General features: G+C 38.1%; 1 protein-coding gene across 1 annotated transcript in view; it reads right to left on the reverse strand.

Moving 5' to 3' along the window:
* The window catches only part of LOC124788105 (myosin-I heavy chain), a 193,617-nt gene that overhangs the window by 142,230 nt on the left and 28,896 nt on the right, over positions 1 to 22,491 (reverse strand). Inside the window, exons 2-4 of the mRNA XM_047255223.1 lie at positions 21,824 to 21,995; positions 21,234 to 21,406; positions 13,220 to 13,379 (exon numbers count right to left, since the gene is read on the reverse strand). Of these exons, the coding sequence (XP_047111179.1) occupies positions 13,220 to 13,379; positions 21,234 to 21,406; positions 21,824 to 21,908 (418 nt within the window). The 5' untranslated portion in view covers positions 21,909 to 21,995. The remainder of the gene's footprint in view (positions 1 to 13,219; positions 13,380 to 21,233; positions 21,407 to 21,823; positions 21,996 to 22,491) is intronic.

The following is a 22,491-nucleotide window of genomic DNA, read 5'->3' on the forward strand; positions in this document are numbered from 1 at the left end:
ACCAAGGGCACTATCAACAGTGTCTCCTCATCAACTGTTCAACATTCTGCATATGGGCCTCCGCAGCAGCCACCTATTTCACGCACCCACGCTGGTTGCAGTTCATCGGTGACATTGGTTAGAATTTGCAATGTCAGTACTGCAACTGGAAATCCAACAGGTGGTCTTTTCAGATGAATCACATTTTATGGTCCGTCTGACAAATTGCTGTTGGTGTGTACAGTGTGATAGGTCTAAAAGCAAACAACCTGCAATAACTGCCAGGAGGAACAGGCTGGAGGAGGGAGCATTATAGTCTGGGGAATGTTTTCATGGCATTGGCTGGACAATCTTGTCATTCTAGAAGGCATAATGGATCAACAAGTCTGCACCTACCTCAGCACAATGACATCTACCAGCTGGACAAAACAAGGTGTGACATAGTTTGCAGTGTATGTGTGTGGTTCAAACAGCACCAAGATGAGGTTTGCGTATTTCCCAGCCACCAGATTCCCTGGACTTAAACTCAGTCAAGAATCTGTGGAAACACCTCGATCAGGCTGTTTGTGCGTGGATTCTCAACTGAGAAACCTAGTGTAGTTGGCCATACCACTAGAGTCAACATAGTCCAGAACCTCAGTGACGCTATTCCTGCATATGTCTCAGCTGTCCGCAATGCAAACGGTGGTTGTTCAGTCTTCCGACAGTTGGTCGCATTAATGTGACTGGACAGTGTAAGAATTAGGGCACAACCATTGCAGATGAAAAAGATAATGGGGTAACGTAAGTGGAAAATAAAACACCGGATATAGCTTTTCAAGAAACTAATTATGAAATACCAGCAGAACTCTTGTGGGCATCAGACTAAAAGGCAGAAAAAAGAATTATAAAAGAGCTCATAAATTGAATTTATTTTCTTCCTCTGGGGAAGTTTCATTAGATTCTGAAAAGAATATAATTATGGCACTTCTGAAAGAAGCAAGTGCATATAGATGTGAAAATTGTCAGAATCAGTCCAGTATCACACCCTAAAAAATAATCATAAGATTACTTTATCAAAAAAATAGAAGGGAAAACTAAGCAAATTAGTAGTGGAACTGTTTGATTTTAGGATAAGCAAGACCACTCGAGGCAATTTTATCACTGCAGTTGATAATAGACAGCAGACATGGATAAAACAAAGGACATTGCTTTTGTGAATGTGGAGATTGTATTTGAAGATATGAAATGCAGGAAAATATTTCCTCTTCTTAGGAGCAGAAATATAACCTACTGTCCCTACCCTAAACAGACCAGAATAGTCAGACTGATACAATTGTACAAAGTAACAGGTCAAAAGTGGGAAAGGTGTAAGGCAGCATTGCTCATTGCCGCCACTGATATTTAATTTATATATAGGAGACTTACATCAACATCTGACAGAACAGACACTGCTGATGATCCACAACTATACGAAATTAGTTTGCTGACTGTGGATTCCTTGACATCAGCTGTATCTGCTCCCCAACAGTGACAGAAAATTTTTGCCTAACCGAGACTAGAACCTGGATTTCCCTCTTATAGAGAACAGTTGCCTTAACCAATTTGGATATCCAACAGGCTCCCTGAACAGACTCAAATTTCTACGTGCAACATTGTCTACATCCTTTTATCGTAGTCCACTAAATTCATCAACTAATGCTCTCTCAGCAGTGCTTGGATTCCTGCAACAAGGGAAATGAGACAATGAGGAATTGAGACCAATGTTGCATTTTCTTGTTGTGGGAATCCAAATAATGTTGCAAGCATTGGGTGATAAATTTAGTAGACTACAATGAAGAGATGTAGACCAAGTGACATACGGAAATTTGGGTTGGTCTGGGGAGTGTGCACGGATAGCCTGTGTTGCTAAGGTATAATAACTGGAAAATCTGGGTTCGAGTTATGGTCTGACACAAATTTTCTTGTGTCACTGTTGGGTAGTAGAGCTATACTTAACACAGCTGATGTCGAGGAATTCATAGTCAGCGATTTAATTTTGATATATAGAAGAATGTAAGGTATCTGTGCAGGAGAGCTGGAACTGAACAGTCATGCATCATGTCACTCACTACTACTTTGAAGGTCAGAACAGTAAAACTGTTGGAAGACAACACTTAAATCAAAACTTTATTTCACTGAATATTTATTTCTGATGACAAATGATAAGACACATACAAGCTTTTCTCCTTCTCATTAACATAGCACTTACTTTTTTAGCTTGAGACAGTCTCGCAATATTCTGTACACCATGCTGGCATCAGCTCGACTCAACTTAATCCAAAGAGCTCTAAAGACACAGTATGATGAATATCATAATCTTAAATTCCTGCAGTAAATCTTTTTCACAGTTATTCAAGTTTTGGAAAAAAGAGAAAAACAAGGAAAATCCGTCAGGTCAGGAAAATATAAATCGTATGGTTAATACAATGTTGATAACTTACCCTGCAGTTATGCATCACTACACTATTGCACATTATTGTGACATTGGTGTATCGCTCACTTATTTCCATTTATCAGACAACAGCATCAGACAGGTTAACATAATACATAAAGGTCAATCCCCTCATCAAGAAACAGTAGTCATTATTGAAAACAGAATCAGTTATTAAACAAAACCAACATAGTTTGAATGTTACTTTTGATCATAAACCAGTTCTGTGAACATCTAACTCAGTATTGAAGGTATTAAGCTACACTGAAGTGCCAAAGAAACTGGTATAGGCATGAATATTCAAATACAGAGATATGTAAACAGGCAGAATACAGCACTGTGGTCGACAACTGCTATATAAAAAAAGTGTCTGGCACAGTTGTTAGATCGAGTACTGCTGCTACAATGGCTGGTTATGAAGATTTAAATGAGTTTGAATGTGGTGTTATAGTCAGTGCACGAGCTATGTGACACAACATCTCCGAGATAGCGATGAAGTGGAGATTTTCCCATATGACCATTTACAAGTGTACTGTGAATATCAGGAATCCAATAAAACATTGAATCTCTGACATCGCTGCAGTTGTGATGAGATATTGCAAAAATGGGATCAATGACGACTGAATAGAATTGTTCAACATGACAGAAGTGCAACCCTTCCACAAATTGCTGCAGATTACAATGCTGCGCCATCAACAAGTGTCACTTTGCGAACCACTCAACAAAACATTATCAATATGGGTTTTCGGAGCCGAAGGCCCACTCGTGTACTCTTGATGACTGCACGACACAAAGCTTTATGCCTCACCTGGGCCCATCAACACTGACATTGGACTGTTGATGACTGGAAAAAACATGTTGCCTGGTCCGACGAGTCTCGGTTCAAATTGTATCAAGAGGATGGATGTGTACGGGTATGAAGACAGCCATATGAATCCATGGACCTTGCATGTCAGCAGGGGATGGGAGGCACTGTAATGGTGTGGGGTGTGTGCAGTTGGAGTGATATGTCTAGATACAACTCTGACAGGTGACACAAACGTAAGCATCGTGTCTGATCAGCTGAATCCTTTCATGCTTACTGTGGATTCCGACGCACCAGGACAATTCCAGCAGGACACTCCAACACCTCACACATCCAGAATTGCTACAGAGTGGCTTCAGGAACACTCTTCTGAGTTTAAACACTTCTGTTGGCCACCAAACTCCCCAGGCTTGAGCATTACTGAGCATGTCTGAGATGATGTTCAGAAGAGGTCTCCATACCCTCATCCTCTTACAGATTTATGCACAGCCCTGCAGGATTCATGGTGTCAGTTCCCTCCAGCACTACTTCAGACATAGTCCATGTCATGTCATGTTGCGACACTTCTGTGTGATCGTGGGGGGCCTACGTGATACCAATTTTTTTGGCTCTTCAGTGTAGTATCTCTTCAAAAATACATTGTACTGAATTCAAGTCATAGTCTCTGTTAACTCTGTTATTTTAATAGTCTGTTAAAAAATACAAAAAGATCAATGAAACAATTGAATCGCTGATTGCAGAAACAACACTTGTTCACTTTTTGGTTAAGTTGTGTTAAGAACTGATTTCCATGTTATGGTGCTCCCTCTATCGAATGAATGCAGAAACAACATTTGTCTATCATTCTTAATGGGACAAACAAGAACCCGATGTTATGAGTGAGAGGAGAAAGAACACTTGTCCAGGACTAGTGCTATTTCTGCAGCCAACGTTGGCTAGCCTGTTGTGTAATATCATCTCTGTGTTCACACGGATTTTCTTTCTGAAGCACAGCAATGTTGAAAAGGGAAGATATGGGTGTACATGATGGTGGTGAAAGTAGAAAGAGGGAAAAAGGTGTAAAGAATGTTGAGTATCAGCGTGAAATCATAAAAAGGTCGCAAATTAAAGATTTGGAGTACAAAAACTACAGTGGAAAGTTAGTTTCAAAGAAAAGCATTTGTGTCGACTGGAAGTAAGTAATGTTCTAATATGGGAGGTTATACATCAGTAAAATAGTAAACTAATGATTTATTGTGTGACTGAAATATCTGTGTAATTTTGTAGATGTCGTAGAAACTGCTTTGGAAGAATTCCTGAAGAGGAAAGAAATGAAGTATTTTCGCTTTTCTACAACATGACATCAAAGGACGTACAAGATTCTTATCGCCAAGGGCTGATTACTGTAGGTAATATTTCCAGAAGGCGAAGAAGAGTACCAGAAGGAGGCAACTGCAAACAAAGATGCAACAATTTTCAGTATTTTATTGATTCCAGCACTGGACGATCAGAGGTGTGCAAGAAAGCTTTCTTAAGTATCAACGGTGTCGCAAACCAAAGGGTAAGGAGGATCAGCAATCTGCTTGCTTGTGGAAAGTCGCCTAGTGACCAGAGGGGTAAAAATGCATCAGGAAATCAAATCGGTGGTGCAGAAATAAGTTTGACAATTGATCACATAAATTCCTATCCCCAAACAATTACTCACTATGGCACAAGAGAACAGCATTATTTAAATAGCCAACTTATTGTCAAAATCATGCATGAGCAGTTCAGATTACGACAGCCCCAAGCAAGTAATATTAAGTACTAATTTTATTTAAAAATATTCAAAGAACGTTTTTCACTTACATTTTGTCGACCACAAGTTGACACATGTGGTACTTGTGAAGCGCTTCAAAATAAATTACGAAACAAAACACTGAATGAAAAGGCTAAGAGGGTTGCCACTGCACAAATGATGGTTCATAAATGCAGGGCTGCAAAGTTTTCTGCTCGTATTCATGTAGTACAAGTATTGTGTCAAAAGCATGAGGATGTTGCAGGTATTGCCCCAGATTTTATGCAAAATCTGTCCCTTCCTACCATTCCAGTTCAGGAAGTTTTCTACCTTCGGCAACTCAATGTTACTGTACTCAATATCCACAACCTGAAGACAGGATATGCAACATTCTACATTTATCACGAAGGTGTAGCAAAGAAGGGTCCCGATGAAGTCTGCTGGATTACATACGAAACGAGTTGCCACCAAACATAAAATACCTGCATATATTTTCAGATGGCTGCCCAGGGCAGAATAAGGATAATACTATGGTCAGGTTCCTCATGGCAGTTGCAGCATCTCAGCGTTTACTCAGAATTTATCATTATTTCCCGGTCAGAGGCCATTCATTCTTACCCTGTGACAGGGACTTTGCAGGGATTAAGAGGAAAATTCGAGCTGTCGATAGGATTTATAGCATCATGCAGTTTGTAGAACTTACTGTTGGTGCAAGTACCTTTAACAAATACCACGTTAAAGTTGTTTCAACAGAGTTTGTACTGGCTTTCAAACAGTAGTGGCCTAAATTTTACAAACACAATGCCTTGTCTTTGGAAACAATCAACAGCAAAGTGCTCACAAGGAATGAGAAACAATCCTTCACCGTTTCAGAATTCATGGAATTTGAATACAACAGTGAGTGTAGTAGGAACGTCATTGCAAAACCATACATTCGAAGCCTGGTGATGCACACTTTTCATTTACTTCTTGATTTAAAAACAACAGTAACTCTACCGACGGCTGTAGCAGACGAAAAATGTGTACCACTAAGTGAGAAGAAAATGGCTGACCTCAAGAAATTGGAGCCGTATATCCCTGAAGAGCACCTGTCCTTTTACAGAGCTCTCTACAACTGGCCTTCAGTAGACAGCAGGGGGCCTGACAGTGAATAATAGACATGGGTACAAGCAATATTTCACTAAGATTGCTATTTACCTGATTGCAATTTGTAGTTAAAAGTTGTTGTTCAGAATCTGTTATGTACACATAAAATAAGAATTTTGGTAATGAGAAATAATATAGCTGATTTTCAGAAACTGTTATGTAGTCTAATAATAACAATTTTTGTACTGAACATAATAAGTTTACAAATAAACTGCTGAATAAAACAGACTTACATTTTTGGCAACCAATTGATTTCAGAAACAGCACATGTCCACGAACTTTGCATATTTAAATCATTATATAATCTAATCTAATCTAATCTAATAATCTTTAAATATGTCTGCTTGTGTCTGTATGTGTGGATGGATATGTGCGTGTGTGCGAGTGTATACCTGTCCTTTTTTCCCCCTAAGGTAAGTCTTTCCGCTCCCGGGATTGGAATGACTCCTTACCCTCTCCTTTAAAGCCCACTTCCTTTCGTCTTCCCCTCTCCTTCCCTCTTTCCTGATGAGGCAACAATTTGTTGCGAAAGCTTGAATTTTGTGTGTATGTTTGTGTTTGTTTGTGTGTCTATCGACCTGCCAGCGTTTTTGTTCGGTAAGTCACCTCATCTTTGTATTTATATATAATTTTTCCCACGTGGAATGTTTCCTTCCATTATATTGATATCATTATATAATCTAATCATCACATCATTGAAAATAGTGTCTGGACATCACCAGAAACTGTGCCGTTCAAAGCAAAATAGAGCTGTCAAAGAAAACAGAATACTCAGGCCCACAAACTTATTTTTCCATTTTTCTCAAAATCAACATGCATGGACTAATGCTGTTTCTGCAATCAGTGATTCAATTGAAAATCACTCTATGTTTCACTTTCACTCACTCACTCACACACACGCGCATGCGCGGGCACACACACAAATTACTCTTTGGTTATTTGCAAGATGACATGTCTTGTCCATTGGGCAGGCTGAGTGCACATATGCACCTGTGCTACAGAGTATGGTGTTTCTTACTCAACAATGGTGAATGGACCAAAATCAATCCTTCCATGTAAGTCAGCCAGCATTGGCAGTATGACTGATGGTGGGCCTCCCACACATGTACAAAGTCCTGTCTGGTGGTCTCATCTGCCATAAAAATAGGGAATGAGATGATTTGTGCTGCACTTGCACAGAGTTCATGTCTGGCACCAGTGCAACTCACTGACTTGGAGGTGGGGGCAGCCCTGCTCTGAACCTACACAGACTCTTTGTTATTTGATTCATTTCTGCTGCATCAGTTCCCTCAAATACAATCCTGTTTTTACCTAATTGTTGCATTCTTTATCCTGTTTTCATTGCAGATATTGCTTTTAAGGTTAATAAACTGATGGACACCTGTAAAGTTCTTATCGACCATTGCTGTGTTCTGGCTGTTACTACTACATAAGAAGGCTTGTAGTTTGCCCTTTTCTCCTTTCTTCTGTTCCTTTCCACATGGTGAAATACGTTTAGTCCTTAAGATGACATAACAGAGCAAGATGGACCCTTTCCATAAAGAAATATATGTAATTTAGGATTCTTAAAAAAAAACATAGGCACTTGAAATTGGCAGTGAGCTAATAAACGTTTCTGGCTCAGATGGTATAGCTTGTTTTAAGGCCCTCATTGTCTTAAGAAATTATTCTTAATTAAAGTTTTTGGGTTCCAACATGTTCCAGTCTTAACTGATGATTAGTTGCAAAATTCAGTCGCATAATTTTAAAGCTCTGATTTTTCTGATTACAAAAATGCCCACTTTTACAAGGAAGGTTGTTGGCTTCATAATTATTCAGTTTTTATTTTGTGAATTTTCTCATTATTTGACCCATTGTTAAACTGACTTACTGATTTGCTCTTTATAATTCTGTGTTGAGTAATTTTGCTCTGTTTTATGTTAATACTAAGAACATAATATACAATTTAGAGTTTTATCCCTCCATTCATCTGTAAATAGTTTTTGCAGGGCACTGCTTCACTGAATTAGTGACTGGTAAACAAATTGCAAAAAATGTTTGTATCTCTACCAATTGTCAAAATGTAAATATCTTTCTTTGAGTCTGAATTGTGTGTGTGAAAAGTACCTAGGTGCACCACATCAGTGTATGTGTGATCTAATCACCTACCAGTTACATGTGAGATCGATTACTGATTGGTGTAGCTTACCAATCTGGTTTAAATATTGAGACTCCTGGTTGTTAAAATGCTAATAATCATAAAATTAAAATTGTATTTTCATAAATTTGAACGAACTGAAAACTATGTGGTACAGTCTCATGTGTGTTCATTAACAAATGTCAGTCCAACCTTTTAATAACAGTAGCATGATTCAGAATTATAGAAAATGAGAGGACTGAAGGTGAATAACCAGATAAGGTCAGTTACAGCAGTCATGAATCTTCTGTTTTGTCCTGCTCCCCCATTCTGTTCTTTTTTTACTCTTGGTTTATTCCTTCTCCAGTATTTCAGTCTGCTTACTAATATCAGCCTTATTTCAAACAGTTTTTCTTCAGGGAAGTATTCTTCCATGTATGTTGCTTCAAAATATGCATACAGGTAACTTTTTACGTGCCTCGCAGTTGTGTCTTTCATTAGCTGTTTTGATACATAATTGATCTTTCCCTCATCCACCTAACCGGTGGGCTAGTGCCCTTTGAAGTTCGCCAAAAATGTGACAATTGGGCTGAGTCTTTGAAATCAAATCTGTCAATGTTACTTAAACAAGAGTCATGAAATCATTGTATATGCTATCCAACTCTACGGGTTATTTCTTTTTAAAGCATTACTGTACTGCTGCTTCAGTCTTGTTATTGTTCCTGGCAATTTAATTCCTCACTGTTTCCATGTGGTTATAGAATTCATCACATTTCTCATATTTTTCTGCTATGGTCTTCTTGACATTGATGACATTGTGCATTCCAGAACAGCTCCTCTGTTTTATATGTTACACCTCTCATTTTTCTGCTTTGTTTATCCATTGTGTCTCCCATTCTTCCTTCACCTTTATCTATTATGCCTTCCACTTCTTCTCCTCCAACATCTATTATGCCTTCCATTCCTCCTCTTTTATCCACTGAACCTCTAATTCATCCTTCTCTACCATCCATCACTGTATTAGATCCATTAATTCTCTATCTGATTTTGTATTTTCAGCTTAATACTAAACATTTCCTGTTTTTCTTGATTTTTACAAGGTGTCATACTGTAAGTATGATTTTTCTTCAGTCTGATTTTGCTACTGTCCAATTGTTGTGAATCCCTGGACGTGTCCATTTGTTCCATTTTGTTAGCATCCTGGCCCCTATTTATTCCATTTAACTTTTCTCCTGTTTTGGCCACAATGATAATTTTCAATACTCTAAGCTTGACAATCACCACTTGAATTCAATAATACAAAAGACAGTTCTAACATATCATAACATGTAGTTAGCTCAAATCTTCACACACTGTTTCACACTTTAAAATGCAACTGTTAGCCATAATAATTCTATTGCTGCAGAGCTAGGCAAACCTACAATGTTGCTTCTTGGAAGATTTAGTTCTTGTTGTCTTGAACTGCCATGGTTATAAAGCATATCGTCTTCTGCAATCTTGAAAACTGCTCAACAGAGTTCATGCAAATTTTTCTGTTGTTCATCAGATGAACTTAATCAATTTTTCTCTTCACAGTTCGTTTAGCACATCCTTCATGTGGTTTGTTTGTTATGCCGGTTCCTACTCATTGCTCAACAGCACCTACCCTCCCACCTCTTGTCAGCACATAATGTTAGTCTCTGGATCTCTTTAGTTTTAATATAATGCTTTCAGTTTATTCTCACCCCATATCTTTCTTCACCAAAGATTGTCCTAATCACTAGTTGCCACTTGTAAGCTACAGGTATGTCAGAACAGGAACTGAAGTCTCATATATTGAGTCACTCACTACTACTTTAAAGACTGGAACCATACAACTTTTAGAAGACAACAGATAAATCAAAATTTCACTAAATACATACACGGTCTAGCTACATTAATGTGATCACTGCGTGTGTTCAATATTACAATTTTCAACACTGCCATCAGCTGTAATTTCATTATCAGTTTATTGGCAACTGATTTTGACCATACACTTCACCGCCGTCAGGCCCTCTAAATATATAGTGGCTGAATCTTCACAAAAGACATTAGTCAGAAAGCCCCACATGAAAAGAACCGGTATCTACATCAGCTCTTGTAGTAAGCGACCACTTGTGGTGAGACAGCAAACAGAATTCAAGTACGTTTGATGTCAATGTGCAATAACCACTCACAGACAGCAGGTAGTAACACTACCAGTAAGGGGCATATAAAACATGTTGGGGGAACCCAGAAAACAGTGCAGCTGTCATAATACAGAAAGTAAGTGATTTATCTGATGTCCTAAAGGGCTTGATCATTGGCTTTTGGGTCAAGATGAGAAACATTATCAAAAAGACTATGTTTGTAAACTATTCACATGTTGCCTTGGTTAAAGTATACCATCCACAACAAAAATGGTGCTATCCAAAACTGGCACCAAGGCAACTGTGACGGGCCATAGATGACAGGGGTGAATGACAGCTGTAGAGATGTGTATGGGCGAATAGACATGCAACTGTGGAGCAACTGACCACCCAACTAAACTAAGGGGCTATCAACAGTGCCTCCTCAATGACCGTTCGGCATCCGCAGCAAGCACCTGGTTGATGCACCCATGCTGACTGCTGTTCATCAGCGATGAAGGCTGGAATTTGAGAACACCTTCATTGGGCTGTTTACATCATGAATCCTCAATCGAGAAACCTAATGCAGCTGTCTCTTAACACTGGAGTTGGGATGGCTCCACATTTCTGTTGGTACCTACCAGGTCCTCATTGACTCTCTTCCTGCATGTCTTGCCGTGGTTCATGCTGCAAAAGGTGGTTATTCAGGCTTCTGACAGGTGGTGACATTAATGTGACTGGACAGTGTATTTCTGATGATGAACAATTAAGACACACATATGCTTTTCTCCTTCTCATTTACTAAGCACTCTGAGTAATTTTCTAACTAAAAACAATCACACAATATTCCACATGCCACGTGACACCTGACATGGTTTAACTTAATTCAAAGAGGTCCACAGCTCCAAAAGACAATACACATACTATCATAACCTTACAAGACACATCTTGATAATTAAAGGGTTATCTGAATGTGGGGGTGGGGAATGGGGGTTGTTTGTCACAGGCACAAAATGTGCATGATTCAGTTTGATAATGACATAGCAGTAGTCAGTGAAGGCGAATAGAAATGGAGTTGCATGACTTTATGAAATGTAACATGTGCTAGCTGATGTCTATAGTTTGCACAACAGAGCAGTAGGGAGCAGTTGATGTTCATGGATTTCATAATGCATGTTGCATTCAACACCACCACCTACCGACATGGTATGAGGTCTGAAGAGGTGGATGAATTTTGCTGTCTTAGAATTTGAGTAGATAAAGAAGAGAGATGCAAGAAAGACAGTATGTCAGGATTGCACAAGGCAAAAGACTCCCTCTAAAATTCTTTATACTTTAATTAAAATTACTTCACAAGAGATATTTCAGCAAGTCAAGTGCTAGGAGCCAACCACCGTCCTTATGAAGCATGGCTGGGTGCATACTGGCAATACTGCCTCCCACCACTGCAATCTGCCAGTCACAAAGTAATTTTAAAAATATAAATCTTGAGGTCAGAAAAATATTCATAAAGATATGTTTGTAGCACAGCTCTGTACGAGTGTAAAAGATGGACAATGGGAAAGGCCAAAATGAAATGGTCAGAAACCTTAAACTAGGTGTGTGTGTGGGTGTGGGGGGGGTTGGCTTCGCCCCCCCCCCCTCCCCCTCCCCCTCCCTCAAGGGTGGTGGACTGTCAGCTTCCTTCTAAACATCAGGTTTTACACATTTCATAAACATGATTTTTTTGTACTCATCATGGTATTGTGTGATTTGTTATAATTTTTATATTCATTCATTCAGTATGTTTGAATTTTCATCTACCACAGTATGCTGAATTGAGGTTCTTGGCCACCTATGCTTGCAAACAGTCAGTAGAAAATCTGTTCGACTAGCTGAGGAATGGACTAAGAATTATTCTTTGTCGACAAATGCTGGAATTATTCTTTCTCGACAAATGCTGCCAAGTCTAGGAAAGTATGTAATTAATGATATGAATAAAACAGAAACAAACATTCCACATGGGAAAAATATATTAAAAACAAAGATTCCATGACTTACCAAACGGGAAAGCGCTGGTAGATAGACACAATAAAAAAGAATACACACACACATACACACACACACACACACACACACACACACACACACAAACACACACACCAAATTTCAAGCTTTCGCAACCAATGGTTGCTTCGTCAGGAAAGAGGGAAGGAGAGGGAAAGATGAAAGGATGTGGGTTTTAAGGGAGAGGGTAAGGAGTCATTCCAATCCCGGGAGTGGAAAGACTTAGGGGGGAAAAGGGACAGGTACACACACACACACACACACACACACATACACACAAACACACACACCAAATTTCAAGCTTTCGCAACCAATGGTTGCTTCGTCAGGAAAGAGGGAAGGAGAGGGAAAGATGAAAGGATGTGGGTTTTAAGGGAGAGGGTAAGGAGTCATTCCAATCCCGGGAGTGGAAAGACTTAGGGGGAAAAAGGGACAGGTATACACACACACACACACACACACACACACACACACACACACACACACATCCATCCACACATATACAGACACAAGCAGACATATTTAAAGGCAGACATATTTAAAGGATTGCAAACACTTAAAGTATGTAATTAATTGAGACAAGGTGAGAGAGAAAGTTATGGCAGGCTGGTGTAGTGTGCACTGCTAACATGTATGTCTTTGGGAGCAAATATATAGAAAGCACTTGCTTGATGTTCACATATTTCTGTTTCATAGGGACCCAATGCCTAAATCTGGCTAGTAACAAAAAACGGCTGTCCTCAGCAGAGGACTTCACAAAATATATTCTAATTATGAATGTACTTTCACTTACCTCTTTCTTCTTGGGTAAGCCCAGCAAGCATCTGGTAAAAAATATGATAGTTCTTCTCATTATGCAATGGCCTGATCACTCTAGTTTGATCCAGAAAATAACAATGGATCTTTGTTCGATACAAGGCCCCATCTGTTACCTGAACTTCAATGAAGTGCCCCTGAAAAGAAACAAGCCATAAAGTTTGGTTTGATGGTATGTATATTATTCAGTAACCTGTAAGAAAAGAAACAGTTCAAACATGAACTTTCCTACAAAAGTGGAACTAGAAAGTTGAAAGTTACTGAAGAGAAGCAGCAATATTTATCACAGAATGTGTAATTTGCAACATGAATGACGGATATTGGTAAAACTTTTAATAGTGCAAAGCAGATGGAAAAACCATCTTTCAAGAAATACCAAAATATGGCCAGATTACAACACACACACACACACACACACACACACACACACACACACACACACACACACACACACACACGTGACACAAGTATACGAAGAAAGTGAGTTTAAATAGTAGAAGCAAAAATTCGTGGAAGGTACCTCAGATCAGATAATCTTGAGTCTAAGCATTCTTCCAGTCAATCACCAATTTTAGGACCCAAAATATTTGTGTTGGGATAGAGTGCATGGATGATAGATGTATATTGGAATGGGAAGGAATGAAAGAAAGGAGATATAAGGACAGCTGAATTTAATGATACTGACAGAAATTGGGATAATAGCTTACCTCAGGACTGATTTCGTGTATGGTTATCAAAATAACATAACTGAAGGGACGTTGTTCACACACCATTGGGTCATCATTAGCTGCTCCTAAAGGTGCTATTTGTTATGAAATGGAGGTTTACAGTTTTAAATCAGTCAACAAAATGCTCATTAGAGACGTAGTATGAGCTTGGACTGTAGGAAGCAATTAGCCTTGTCATTCTTAAGGGAACTATCTTGGCAAAATTCTTCTTTGTCTATTGAGGGGAACAACGGAAAAATTAGCCAGAGTGTCCAGACATGTATTTGAACCCCAATCCTTCAAAATGTGAACCCACTGACTCACCGGAAGCATCACCTTGTTCAATAAAACGAATAACCATCAAAAAACTGTGGTCAACTTGAATGGCTGCTTCACAACTTGGTCACCATCCTCCATCTTGTTCCCTGCCTGCCACAAAATCCCTGCCAGCACTTTCGTTTGGTAAGTCACATCATCTTTGTTTTTAGATATATTTTTTTCCCATGTGGATTGTTTCCGTCTATTATTTTTATTTATATATAATACGAGGGCCACCTTTTAAGATTTCATTAAGACATTTTTACTGTAAATAGTTTTATTGCTACTTGCCTTTAAAATTTATAGAGTTTTGAATGTGATCAAATCAATTATAGAAACATTTTTTCTTCTCAAGTGTGTAACTAAACAAACTTTAGGAAGGATTCCACATCTTCTTGAGGTGATGAAAAAACTATTTACACATTTTTTTGTTTGACATAAGGGAATAGAAAGACATCATGGTTGATAATTAATGTGTATATGGACAGTGAGTCATTAATCATTGTTTTCGCCTATCAAATAATCAAGTGTTTGATTTCCTGTGTGACAGCTGGCGTTGTCAAAGTAAAGAATGAGATGTTTTCAGTTATGTTTGCTACATTCATCAATGACTTCTGCCAAACAGATTGTTGTGTACCAATGATTATTAAGTAATCTTCAATTTTCTAAAACAATGTGTAACCAAAGAAACAAGCAATCTTCTCCTTTTTAAGTGCTTTGCAAATGAACCAGTTTTGTTGGTTTTGCTTCATCTTGGGGCATTCAAAAATATGAATGCTACTTAGTTTCTACCTCATACAAAGATATCCAAGTGTTGTCTCTTAATACGATATTGTTAACAGACTTTGTGTTTGCTCATTTTTTGAGCATTTCCTTGCATCAGTGACATTAACCTGTTTTTGAGGTTTATCAAATTTTGTGGAAGTAATTAAGAACATGTCTTTTCACAGCTAAATATTGATGAAGAAACAAATATATTGCAATCTTTGATACACCTCAGGATGCCTGTGTCTCACAGTAAGTAGTGTGTACATCCTCTTGATCATATTGCATACACTGTTGGTGTTTTTTGGGGGGAAAAAAAATTTTGGTTGACTGTCACGAAATTCATCACTGACAGAAGCATGACAATGATAAAAACTGTAAAATAATTTTAAACAGTTTTCTGATGGTGATTTCCATTTATTCACACCACTGTTTCTTTAAAACCCAACTGTAAACAAACTAATTGGTCAGTTTCTGTGTTGACAGTGTTTTAATGATAGCAAATTATTTTTAAAACAATAGTGATGTCACATCTTAATAGCACCATCAAGTGGTCTTTTGTAAAAACTTGTAGGGTGATCCCTTGTAGGGTTGCAGTTTTCAGTAAAGTAGAGCGAGTGTGTGTGTGTGTGTGTGTGTGTGTGTGTGTGTGTGTGTGTGTGTGTGTGGGAGGGGGGGGGGGGGGGCACGCGCGCGTGCGTGTCTGCTCTCTTGTTGGCGAAAGAGCTTTTGTCATCAAAACATGCACTATGTTTCTTGATTAAATTCCAAGCACATCTGCATGGTTATATAGAATAAGGACAACACTCACTGTTCATTGTGATTTGTCTTTTGGGTATGTTTTTAAAAATAAGGTGTCGGTCTCTGAGCTGCCTCCTCTTGTTACTCAGCACAGTTGAATGGTGAATCCAATTTCACATTTATGCATTGTTCATTATGTTTATGAATGTATAAGAAGAATCAGTTATTACAGAGAACACAAGAATGTTCATTTATGTGTACAAAAATGTATGTATATGTACACGCTTTAGTTTATGTGCTCTAGTATAATTCTGGGATACCTCAAGAAATTTCATTCAAACAGGGCACACAGTGACTTAATACCTGAAAAAAATTATTGTGTACCCAAGCTTCCCCAACATGTGAGGGTGCTGGTGGAAGGCAATGACATGTAAAAATAGTCACTGTCAACAAATATTAGTGCTGAATCATTATTTTTAGGGGTCACTGGGAAACTATGAAAGAATGGCTGAATATGAGTGTATAGTGTGACTAAAATTACTTGATAGCTGACACTTCATGTGTTGAAGCTGGTTTTCTACAATCAGAATACTCAACATCCTGCCTGAGCCGCTCGACGTTGCCAAACTGTCACAACAATTGGTCAGTTTACTTCCATTTCCTTGTCTGGCTTTTGTCCTTAATGTGTTTAGATCTTGAATCCTGAGTCTGGCCTATTATTTTGCGTTTCATCACACATGATAACCACACCAGAAACACACACACAAACACATACTCATGATGCTAGTGGACTAGCAGAGTACACATTTCACACACAGCACTAACCAAACACTGCTGGACTGTTTCGCACAAGAAATGACAGTGTCACATATACAGTTATTATCATCACAGAGATTGCCTTACGTTACATAGAGCTGCACTTTTGAGGGCTGCACTTCATCATTCTGACTGGGTCCAGAATCTTAAATATAACATTGTAACACAGTGCAATGGTGTAGCACAGCAGTTAGTGTATAAACCTCATGTGTAGAAGATTGTAGGTTTGAATCTCGTCATGTGCAGCAGAATTTTTCTTATATCTAAATCTAATAATAAGAATTTGATTATTATTTTTATTCCATTAATTGGTTTAAATGTATTTTTTTTATTTCTAATACTCTGCTGCGTCATGTTTGTCATCACATTAATCTTTTCATGTGGTCTTATTTTTTCCTGGGCTTTCTTTCTTTCTTTTTTTTTTTTTTTTTTTTTTTTCCATTGGAATCTGCCAGTGTCACCTATAGTCTGCAACCAAGTGCCTACCACAGGACTGCTCATCAGTTCGTAATAGGCAGTTTGTGAGGGTAGTTTGAAGTAACCAATGCTAGTGAGAAATTTCAGTTTGGTTTTTAGCACTGAAACTGAAATTCTTGTGTGTTGGGTTTGCCCATAGAGGTTAGCTTTATTGCTGTCAACGTGGCAATTGTGAGTTTAGTTCTGACACAGACTGCTGACTGCTGTTTCCTCATATACACTGCACATCATGAGCTGGTTGTTAGTTTAGGACAAGTGTTTAAATTCAGGACTACAAAACGCATCATCTGCCAGAGTTCAGTCATCAGTCACCCAAAATCTGCTATCGACAGAGCATTTCATATTTCTGTAGCATCTCGTGGTGGCTGCTTCCAACATTGTTCTACTCAACACAAACATCATTTGTGAAGTACCTGCCATATTTGTCTGTCACCTAAAACTGAGCTGTAGTCGGCAACTGATATGGCAACACTTTCGTAGCAAGTGACAGATGTCAACTGTCAATGTTAACTGGACTAGAGTGTCCTAACCACTGTGCCCTATCATTCTATATGGATGGAAAGTAGGAAGAGGGAAAGAAATTGAGTTATACACTTAAGCTGGTGGAAGAGATACCACTGTCCAGAGTAAAAAAGTGTAATTGATGAATACTACCAAATGAAGATGTCACATGCCTGAAAGCACAAATGTACATAAGCGTCTGATAAAGTGATTATCTCACAAGGGTGCAACTGGAGTTTTTGATAGTTGCTGTAGCAACATTGTGAATGCTGTAGCAACATAGTGAAGCATTAGATAAGGGTGTGGATGGTGTCTTGGGTAAGAACACCACATTTCATAACTTTGAAATCTTCCCTAAGGAATGTAACATCTTAACAAAAAAAAGGGAAAAGTATGGGAAGGAGCAATGCTGTAAGAGTGGATAATTCTAAAATTATACAGTAAGTTCCAAAAAGCATCATCAGTGAACCTCAACCAGGCCACAGATAAATACTATCACAGATAATGTATAGGTAAGTCAACTTCAAGAAGGTTTTTCCTATATGTCACAGAGAGACTGTTCATTGGTTATTTAGGCACAGCATGGTTAAGATTTATTTGCTATTTAATTACATAGTTAGGGGTTTGTGAATTGTAAGCGATGTCAGACAGGAAATTGTGTGGAACATTAAAACCATGCTCAATCAAGTAGCATGTTCATTTGCCTGTGAGGACTGTAAGATGAGAATATTTCATACGCAAACATAGAAACTGAAATTTGTTAGTGGAGTTGACTGGATTGTGAAAATACTACCTCAACAGTGCTAACTACCAACAAAACATATCCCAACTGATATGGGACTCTGATTATGCTAAGACCATAAGGGAACTTATAGCAATGTGGTGGAGCATTTGACTCATATTGGTGCGAATTTAGTTCAGATGCTAGTCCATCCATCTCCTTTTTGGTCTTGTGGTGTTATTAAATCTCTATATGTGAAATTTAAATAGATCCATTTCACTAAAGCACAGAATCACCTCCAGAAAGACACTAGTGATAGATCTTAAAAAAATAAAAAATTAGAATGGCTGATTAGCAACTGGGGGAATTGTAATCAGTATTATTATATAAACAATAAGAGAAGGAATGAAGATTGGAATTAAATGTGCTCTTGATGATGAGGTCATTGGGAATGGAGTGCTAGCTTGATGGGGAAGGAAATCAGCTGTGTCCGTTTGAGAGGAAATAGTCCAACATTTGCCTTAAGAGTTTTTGTGAAACCTAACTCTGGATGGCCTGACAAAGATTTTGAACCATCATCCTCTCATATGCCAGTCCAACTTCTTACCACAATTGTTGGCTAAAAGTAGAACGTACAAAGTGAGACCAAATCAAGGTAGAGCATGGTGCTCTGTATTACGTATGTAGTATGGCAAGGGTATTCATCATTCTGGGCTTTACGAAGTAAATTAGTGGGCATTAAAATTGCAAGAAATTGCATATAAAGATTGTTTACTTATTGGGCATTTACAGTACAATAGGAAGACTACATTAGTTAAATATAGGTGATTTTCAGGTATACAGGGTGCAAAATTCAGTACACAAAGCTACCACCTATGGCAACAACAATGGCTGTAACACAGATGAGCAGAGAGTCAAACTAATATAGTATGACAGATATAGGTCTATGCACATCATTCCATGTGGGTGTCAGGGGTTGATGAGTGATGGAGTGCAGTCTCTCAGCAACACTTTAGGTGAAATTTAGAGAATGAGCTGGCTATGGAAATAGTAGAACACCCTCTGTGTTGAGGTAGTTCAAGACAGCCCTGGCAACATGTGATCATGCATTATCTTGTTGACAGATAACATAACCGATATCTTTAAAATATTGCAGAGCCATTGGCTTTAATATGCCACAAATGTAAAAGCTGCTGTTGAAGTTAACAGCTATGCAAATCAGAGGTGATTGTGTTGTGTAGCCAATGGCACATTATACCATTATAACAGGTGCTGGACTGATGTGATGATGCCAAATGCAATCTGACTATGTTCATTCTTCTCTGAGGCTCACACATGAAGACATTCATTATGGTGTTGTATGCAAAAATGGGGCTCATCTAAAAAGACAACATGGTGTGACTATTGTATCCAGTGTTGTCTTTTGCCACTTTCTGTGTGCCTCTCTTTGCTCCCACATCAAGAGAAACTGTAATAGTGGTCACCCCTGTTGACAGTTGTGGTGATCCTGTCATCATCACACTGTGTTTGTGGTTATTTATGCTGCTGCAAATAAATGTGTTTCCTAACTCAACATATGTGACATGCCTGTACATCATGCACAGTTGAACAAGTGATGCGTTTGTCCTCTCAGGACCTAGTCACATGAATCCATTGAGGTGCTGCATAGGCACTGAAGCAGTATTGCAGAACAATAAACCTGAATCTCAAATAGACCACGATCTTGCTGCTGTTGAAACTTGACACATGCTGGAAGACATTTCTTCTTACATGAGGCATGAAACTATGTTCTCACAAAAACCAACATAAAAAAGTGATTTCTGAATGAGAAATCCACTGCACAATCTTTCCTTACAAGCGATGTTATGCCTACTCATTTTGTGCAGTTGGGCTGCATGTCTAATCATATGCACATCCGAGCATGTAGTAGACGTCATGCAAATTTGTTTGATGCATGCTAGCTTGTCAATTCAGCAATTTTAGTGACCAGAAGTGAAGATGTCTGGGAAACCTTGAACAAAACAGTGATGAATTTCAAAATTACAATGTATTACAGTACATCTAAAGGCATCCAGCATGAGTTTGTTAAATGATATTGTGCTCTTACATTGTTTTCTTGCATCATGGCAGTGAGAGGCCAATGTACTCATAATATTTGTGACTCAGCGGATTACATGTACAATGTTTCTTTCATTTACAAATTTCTATACTATTTTATTTCTACTGTGGGAGCTGAACATGAAAATGGGTGTAAAGAAAGTAATAAAACAACAGAAGGACACTGAAACAGGTGGGAGTAATAAAACACTACTACATGTTGTCTTCATATTTTGTTGCTGAACCTGACCTGCCTCCACTTCTTTCTGCTTTTGTTCTCACTTCTAAGTATAACTTCATTTTTAATTATTATTATGATATAGTTATCTCTTTCTTCTCTTACTTTTTCCTCACTTTTACTTATCTCACTTTTTCTTTTCCATCTTCTCTTTACTTTATCATAGCTTCCTTAAAGCATCATTTTATCACCTGCCACAACCTACAGTTCTGCAAGTATCTTCCATGATGATCTCCTTGCTGTAATTGTATGAAATAAACAGAGTATCTTATCTGACTTCTCACCTGAACTAACCCCTCTCCTGCCTTTCACTCTATTTCCCATTGCTTAAGTATTTTTCACCTTGACCTAGTCTCTCCTTGCTTCTTGTCACATCAATACGTAATTCAATTACTGATTTACAATTTATTTCTTTATAATTTCTAATTTGCTCATTTACTGAGTGTATCCTCTTTATCTCATGATCATAAAGTTGTTCAAAACAAGTCCGCCCAGAAACACCTCATTACAAAAGTAATTTGCATTGTAAAAGATATACATTTGTCATTAGTAGCTAGCACACCAAGCCAAATAAATACAAATTATGAATATCAATGGATTTAATTCTTACAATTCGACTAGATTCTGAGTTTGTGGCAGTTTTTGCACTGCCAAGTGAACGCATAACAGTGAAAGCTGCAGCCAGATGCTTAAACGCATCAGTCTCTGGACCTCCTCCTGCGACATCAAACAGTTGCCGTAATAGTAACATGGATGCATATGTCTTTCCTGAACCACTCGTACCTGTAAGATGAAAAATATGAAAAAAATAATCAGAAAATTTAAAAATTGACGCAGTATATGAGAGACTAACAAAAGAACAAAGGGAAAGTTATAAATAAGAATATGTGCATCCAGGAGAAGCTTCCAGTGATTATGAAATATCTGCTGACAGATTTAAGCTGTTAATATTGTGTATGTTTCAGTATAAAATATAATATGGCATTGTTAAGTAAGATGACATAACTTTTTCAAGAATGTATGTGTTTCTACAAATATATTATAATGACCAATCCAGTTCTCACAATCAATAGAAATATTCAAACTGTTACATCTGTAGAATTCATTTAACATTGAGATAATGGAAATTGCACAGTGACAATAACTTACTAAAATTAAGACAGGAAACTGTATCTGTTGTGAAAAGCGTCATATTCTTACCTGAGAGTATAATAGCCTGAGGGTAACCAGTCTCAGATTGCTGCCTGACTGCCTCCTGAACAACTTTTAGGAGCTTTGGGCTCATTGCTATGCCTCTTGTGCTTGTTAGTGTCAGTGGGTTCCCAACATCATGATAAGGATTCACTGATAGCAGAATTGGCCCAACATTAGTCTGAAGCATAGAAAGAGATGTATAAATTAACTTAGTCCATGGTATAGTCTCTACACAGATCACAGGAAGTACTGTGGTTTTTCTTGTGGCTTGATTAACTTATAAAATCTTATGGCATAATCTAACGTTAAAAGTGATTTTAAAAAGTTGCTTTGTTGTTTTCATATGAAAAGAATTTTAGGTAGATCTTTCTGCTAAAAGTGTGGTTTTGAAATAAGTGTTCAGATTCTCCATGAAGACAGGAAGCCACCTTCCATAGATCTGTGACTATCAAAGATGCTCCATCCATGTATTGATACATTTTATAATAATGTGCCTTTTGTAATTGGTGAGTACAGATGTAGAGAAATCTGCACTCAATTACATAAATGAAAGTCTGTAGCAAACAAAGGAGCTGACTTTAACAACTGTTTTGCTGACAATTTCTTACAACATTTCGAAATCTTTTGACCAAAAAACCATTATATGCTACAGAAAAAGTATTTGTATGATGACA

The sequence above is a fragment of the Schistocerca piceifrons genome, chromosome 3 (assembly GCF_021461385.2).
Source record: "Schistocerca piceifrons isolate TAMUIC-IGC-003096 chromosome 3, iqSchPice1.1, whole genome shotgun sequence".
Lineage (NCBI taxonomy): Eukaryota > Metazoa > Arthropoda > Insecta > Orthoptera > Acrididae > Schistocerca > Schistocerca piceifrons.